The 6958-nt window shown below is 44.9% G+C and overlaps 1 protein-coding gene across 1 annotated transcript in view; it reads right to left on the reverse strand.

Moving 5' to 3' along the window:
- Positions 1 to 2329, reverse strand: part of Mrpl20 (mitochondrial ribosomal protein L20) — a 5553-nt gene extending 3224 nt beyond the window's left edge. The window contains exons 1-2 of the mRNA XM_028784859.1: positions 2116 to 2329; positions 1918 to 2028 (exon numbers count right to left, since the gene is read on the reverse strand). Of these exons, the coding sequence (XP_028640692.1) occupies positions 1918 to 2028; positions 2116 to 2202 (198 nt within the window). The 5' untranslated portion in view covers positions 2203 to 2329. The remainder of the gene's footprint in view (positions 1 to 1917; positions 2029 to 2115) is intronic.
- Between the last annotated feature and the right edge of the window lie 4629 nt (positions 2330 to 6958).

A 6958-nucleotide genomic window follows, 5' to 3' on the forward strand; every position in this document is an offset into this window, starting at 1 on the left:
AGAAAGAAAGAAAGAAAGAAAGAAAGAAAGAAAGAAAGAAAGAAAGAGAGAGAGAGAAAGACAGACAGACAGGGAGGGAGGGAGGGAGGGAGGGAGGGAGGGAAGGAGGGAAGGAAGGAAGGGAAAGAAAGACAAGCAGACAGGCAAGGCTAGGTCTGGTAAGGTAGCTCTGTAACTCCTGCCCCCAGTATAGCTGAGGCATGACTACAAGCCTGGGCAATAGCATGAGTTCAAGTTGAGACTCAGAACTTAAAGAAGCGTTCTGTGACATCTGATTTCCCTAAAGCTTGGAGGCCACGAACCCTAGGATGTTCAGGTCCCAATTGGAATCCTCATCTCAAAAAACAAACTAACAAAAACAAAACAGGTGATAGCTGAGTAATTAACTCTTCAAGTTGACCTCTATACACCACACATGCATATAAAAATGGGTAGGGATCCGAAATTCATATGCCACAGAGATGGTTCATACTAATGTGTCATAACCTGACGACCTGAGTGCGCTCAATACTTGGAACACAAAAAATTACCCTCTAGCCTCCAGTTTCATGCATATGCAGGAGTACATGCACACACAAGAGAATACATGCCTAGCATGTTCAGGGCCCTAGGTTTGTTCAATCTCAGTACTGTCTTCTTCTCAAAATAGACAAGGACATCAGCCACTGCAAACTATTTGTAGGTACCAATAAGACAAAGATTGAATTCTGTGGCAGACATAAGAACACAGCAAACTCAAATCTTTGAAGAGAGAGAGGGTTCTTAGAAGATCTGGCTTGACTGGATTAGTCGAGTCTGTGCTACACACTGACAAACACCTTAACATCTGTCTGGAAAGGCACAGACAAATCTAGAAGAATGAATCAAAGTGACTTTTTCTAGAAAACGAGCAATTGTGGGTTTCTTCAGTATAACCAGTATATGCCTCTGTTCTTACACATTAGGTATCAGTAGGTTTTGTTTTTATTTTGTGCTGGGAGTGGGGGCAGCTCTTTTAAGCATTCTTTACAAAGGTTCAGTACTCCTTAAAGTTCCTGCATTAGAATCCTGGGAAGTTTGTTAACACGAATTGTTCGGCTCTCCTTCCAGAGCCTGATTCAGAGGTTCAGAGTAAGTCCTTTAAAGTGTGCATTTCTTAAAAATAATAATAATAATAATAATAATAATAATAATCTCAGGGTAACCAGGACTTATCCAGGCCCTAATAAGTGATAGTAAATGCTCACTTCCCATAAATGGACATTCCCATGTGTTCACAATACCACAACACACTTTGGGCCTAAACAAATCACCAGGTCCTGGGGCAGCACCACCCTACTCCAAAAGCCTGTGCAGCTGAGAACAGAACAGAAGCCCAAAATAACACTGTCCATACAGTAAACGCACCATCGTGCTGTACTCACATTCAGGTTATGGAGTCCTGTATTTTTTTTTTAATTTGTATTGGGTATGTCGTGTGACGATGTGTGTGAGTGGGTGCACGTGGAGACCAAAATGAGTCAGATTCCTTGAAGCTAGAAGTCTAGGCAGTTTTGAAGACCAGCATGTCCTCTTATCTGCTGAGCCTTTAGGGAACACTTTCTTACTGTCAAGGTCAGAAATGACATTTCTTATGGCCCTGTTGACTTAGCTCATAAGAACTTACAAGAACTATTGACCCAGGCCCCCAAGTGCAGTTTCGCAAACGACAAAAAAAAAAAAAGAAAGAAAGAAAGAAAAAGAAAACACTTCACAAAGCTTTTGTCCAAAGATGTAAAGGAAATTCCCTGGGGATGAAAGCCAACGTCCTGTGCATACAGAAGGCCAAGCTCCGGGGCATGGAGGGCTGAGCTCCTGAAGCCGGGTGTGGAAGAGAGCTCTAGGGAGATGAAGGACAAGCTGGGGGTTGGGGGTCGGGCTGCCAGGGGCTGCGCTTACGGTCCTCAGGTTCCGCTTCTTAAGTCTGCGGGACTTCGTACACTTAACGAAGGCTCTGGTCACCGCCCTGACTGCCAGCCGGTAGCAGCGATTCTTCCTTCCCCTAAAATGCTGGATGAAGAAAAAGGAAGAAGGGTGTCCGGAGGGCAGAGCAGCACTTCATCCGTGTCCCCCTGGGACCCCGACACGCGCACTCACCCGAGCATGTTTCAGCACCTCCTGAACCCGCCAATAGCGGTCAGTGAGACGGTTCCGCAGCCAGAGCCGCGTCGTAAGGAAGACCATGATGGATTCCCGTATCCCGAGGGGCTGCCATAAGTTCTTCCGGGTCAACGGTCAGAAAGGCCCGCCCCCCGGGTGTGTGCGAGCACTGGCTTCCGGATCGCCTCCAGACTTACTCCCTGAGTTCCGTTGGGCCAGATGGTCCGCACGCAGGTGACTAGTTACAGCTGGTATCAGAAACTTACAGAAACGACCAAAGAACCCTCTTGTGTGGACATCAATTGACCCTAAATGAAAGTAAAATTAAATCAAGTAAACCCATTCAAAAGACAGTCAGTCTAACTCACAGTCTCAAATGAACAAAGGTGTCTACTGTCCTGAAGATGTGTCCTGGGGATGAAACCCAGCCTCCAGCAGGGATGCTCCGGGAGCTCCCGGGGCTGGAGGGCTGAGCTCCCGGAGTTGTGGGAGATCCAAGCGCTACCGAGATGAAGACTAAGAACAGCAGAATTTACCAGCTTTACTCAGAGTAAAGCTCTGACTAAGAACTTGGCTACCAAGCCAGATGGTCAATCCAAACACTCAGGAAGCAGAAGGAGGTGGATCTCTTGAGTTCGAGGCCGGCCTGGTCTACAGGACGAGTTGCAGAACTGGGATACACAGAGAAACCCTATCGCAAAACACCTCCCCCGCACCCCTCCCCCACCCAAAAAAAACCCCAAAAGTTATTTACAGGAGCTTCAGAGAAGGCTCAGCAGTTTGAGAACATTGTTCACAACTATAGTGCTAAATGATTTGACATCTTATTCTGGCCTCAGCCAACTTGCACACTTGAGGTGTACAGATAGGCATTCAAGCAAAACACCCATGTACATGGGATGAAAAAAAAATCTTTTGCCATGGTGGTAAAAGCCTTTAATCCTAGTAGATGGGAGGCAGAAGCAGGATGATCTCTGTGAATTGTAGGCCAGCCTGGTCTATATAGAGAGTTCTAGGAGAGCTGGAACTACATAGAATGATTCTGCTTCAAACAACTCTAGGCTGGTGGTGCCTACTTTAATCTCAGCACTTGGAGTGCAGAAGCAGGAAAAACATGTCTCAAAAAACTAAAACAAACAACAGAAACAAAAAATGAATGTATAGATTTATTTATTGATGTTGGAGGACATATAGAGACCAGAGGGTAAAAAAAAAAAAAAATACTCTCGAGTGTTGCACAAAGGGAAAGTAATTTGGCAAGATGATGTCGTTTTGCAGTAAGGATGCACTAGAACCTGAACCTAGCCAGTGAAAACATTTGCCAAAATGGTCTCTTTTCTCCCTGATGTAGGTGGTGATTGCATTTCAAGCCATTGGTGGGAGGTTGGCTTCACATTCTGACAAGAACAAGATTGGTTATTCCACCCAAAAGTGAGGGAGGTTCAGGAATATAGACTCTTGTATAGGAGACAATTTCCCAGAGGGAGTTGGTTCTTTTCTACCATGTAGGTCCCAGGAAACAAATTCTGGTCCTCTGGTTCTTGACCTGCTGAGTCATCTCTCTAGGTCTTAATTCTCCCCTGCCCTTTCATGTGTGTTTGTGTGTGTGTGTGTGTGTGTGTGTGTGTGTGTATAGTGTGAGTGGGCACATGTGAGCAAGCCAGAGCAGGTATGTAGAGATCAGAGGACAATTTGTTGGGGGATTCTGGGGTTTACGTAAGTTGTCGGACTAGACACCAAATACCTTTACCTAGTAAGCCACCTCACTGGTTTCTACAATAAATATCTGAGGGCTGGAGAGAAGACTCTGGTTAAAAGCATTTGTTGCCAATTCGAAGGACCCATGTTATCAGCACTCACATATCAGCTTACAACCATCTGTAACTTCAGTTCTAGGAGCTTCAACACATCCTCCCAACTTCCTGGGTACTGGGCATATGTGTGGTGTACATACATACGTACATGTAGGCAAAATACATATGAACTAAATAAAATAAAAACTAATGATGGGATGGTAGTACACATCTTTAACCCTTGCTCTTTGGAGGCATAAACACACTGATCTAAAAATTAATGTCTGGGGCTGGAGAGATGGCTCAGTGCTTAAGAGCACTAACTGCTCTTCCAGAGGTCTTGAGTTCAATTCCCAGCAACCACATGGTGGCCCACAACCATCTGTAATGGGATCCGATGCCCTTTTCTGGTGTGTCTGAAGACAGCTATAGTGTACTCATATACATAAAATAAATTTTAAAAAAATGTCTGGCCAGGTTGATATGTTTTGTACAACCAGTGATATGTTCTGCAGAGGGTGGTATGGTGTGGAAAAGGGTCCTCATCGGATCCATGCTGAGGCATCCCTCCCACCTGAAGTACCAACCATATGATGGGCTTAGTATAAAATGAAGTTTATTTGGGGGCATGGAAGCGGATCAAAAAGGACTAGAGGGAGGGAGAGGACAGAGAAGAGAGAGAAAAAAGAGGTCTGCTGGAACACATGGAGAGAAAGGGAAAGAGGGAAGGGAGAGAGAAAAGGGTCAGAGAGAGCAAAGAGAAGACCTTTTATAGCAAGCCAGGCCTACCTAGAAGGTAGGATAGACGGAATGATAACATGCTAACACAGGTAGTGGTGGCGGCAGCTCGCACCTTTAATCCCAGTACTTGGGAGGCAGAGGAAAGTAGATCTTTGAGTTTGAGATTAGCCAGGACAGCCAGGGCTAAAACAGAGAAACCCTGTCTCAAAAAAACCAAAATGAACAAAGTCTGAGCCAGGTCGTGGCAGCTTGTGCGTTTAATTTCAGCACTCAGAGGTAGGTAGATACCTGTGAGTTTGAGGCAGCCTGGTCTACAGAGTACCTACAGGGCAGCCAGGACACAGAGAAATGCTGTCTCAAAAACAACAAAGTAAAACAAATGTCTGTCAGGTCCCAGATGGGGAAGTAGACATGAACTCTCACTTCCAACTAAGAAGCTATCTCCAATTACCACCTCTTCCTAAAAAAAATAAAAAATAAAAAATAAATAGTTTTCTAGGGGAGTCTTACAAGATATATAAACCACACCTTAAGGGCAGGCCCCACTCCTAGATGGCCACAGAAAACAAATTTAAAGGTATTTTGGGAGATTTTTTTTGTCTCATATTGTTTTGTTTGAGCATTTTTGTTTAACTTTACTGTTCTTCTGCTTATATATTATTGATGATAGGCTATTTCTTCACAGGGGAAATGAGCCAATTCAAGCCAGATTAGAACATATTAAAGGCAGGATTATTGGGAAGCTCCTCTCGAGTGAGTTCACTGGCCCGAAGGATTAAGAGAGAAAAGGAGTGACCAAATGTCTGGATTATATAGGGAGGAAGCTCTGGCAGAAGGACAGTCCAGCCCCTGGGCTGGAAAGTTTAAGGTTGGGGCCAGGGTATGTCATGTAGGGTCTGAGGGATGCTGGGAGAACCTGGAGGCCAGGTCTCCTTTGATATATAAAATATGCAACTCAATCCCTTGCCCCGGGGTTTGAAACCAAACAACTATGGTTTCTGATTTTGAGTTTTTATGGGTTTTGTTTGTAAATGTGTGTCTCTGAGTGTTTCTCAAGCTTTCCTGGAAGTTTTTTTTTTCTTTTTTCCCAATAATTTATTTTTTTATTCACTTTACATCCAGACTGCAACACCCTCTCCTCACAGTCTCACCCTTACAAAACCCTCCCACTATCACCCACTCCCCTTCTCTTCAGAGAAGGGGGAGCCCCCCTTGGGTACCACCCCACCCTAGGACATCTAGTCCCAACAAGACTAGGCACATCCTCTCCCACTGAAGCCCAACCAGGCAGTCCAATAGGAAGGGGATCCAATGGCAGGGAACAGAGTCTAGGTCAGCCCCTGTTCCACTTGTTAGGGGAACCACATGAACAGCAAGCTGCACATTTGCCTCAAGTGTATAGGGGGCCTAGGTCCAGCCCCTGCATGCTCTTTGGTTGGTGGTTCAGTCTCTGTGAGCCCCAGTGGGCCCAGGTTAGTTGACTCTGTAGGTCTTATTATGGTGTCCTTGACTCCTCTAGCTTGCTCAGTTTTATCCCTGACTCCTGATCTCTACCTGATGTTTGGCATCTGTTTCCGTTTGCTGCTGGATGAAGCCTCTCAGGAGACAGTTATGCCAGGTTCCTGTCTGCAAACATAGCAGAGTATCATTAGCAGTGTCAGGGGTGGGCTCTCTCACATGGATGGGGTGGGTTTCAAGTTGGGGCAGTCATTGATTGGTTGTTCCTTCAGTTTCTGCTCCATCTTTATCCCTGCACATCTTTTAGGCAGGACAAATTTTGGATTGAAGGTTTTGTGGGTGGGATGATGTCCCACTCCCTCCTCTGGAAGTCCTGCCTGGCTACAGAAGGTGGCCACTTCAGTGTCTATATCCCACTCAGGTAGGAATACACACATACATACATATACAAGAAAAAAATATCTTTAAAATAAAATAATCAGGTTTGATAGCAGAGGCCTTTAAGCCTAGTACTCAGAAGATGGATGTAGGCAAATCTCTGTTGTGCATTGGAGGCCAGACTAGTCTACATAGTTAGTTTTAGGCCACCTATGGAGACACAGTGAGATGCTGAAAATAAAAAAATAAACAGGGGGCTGAAAAGATGGCTCAGTGGTTAAGAGCACTGACTGATCTTCCTAGAGGTCCTGAGTTTAATTCCCAGCAACCACCTGGTGGCTCACAACCATCTGTAGTGGAATCTAATGTCCTCTTCTGGTGTGTCTGTAGTACATACATAAATAAATAAATCTTTTAAAGAGAGAGAGAGAGAAACAATTGATAAAAACAAATATCTGTATGGTATTATA

The sequence above is a fragment of the Grammomys surdaster genome, unplaced genomic scaffold (assembly GCF_004785775.1).
Source record: "Grammomys surdaster isolate TR1022 unplaced genomic scaffold, NIH_TR_1.0 124903, whole genome shotgun sequence".
NCBI classification, from domain to species: domain Eukaryota; kingdom Metazoa; phylum Chordata; class Mammalia; order Rodentia; family Muridae; genus Grammomys; species Grammomys surdaster.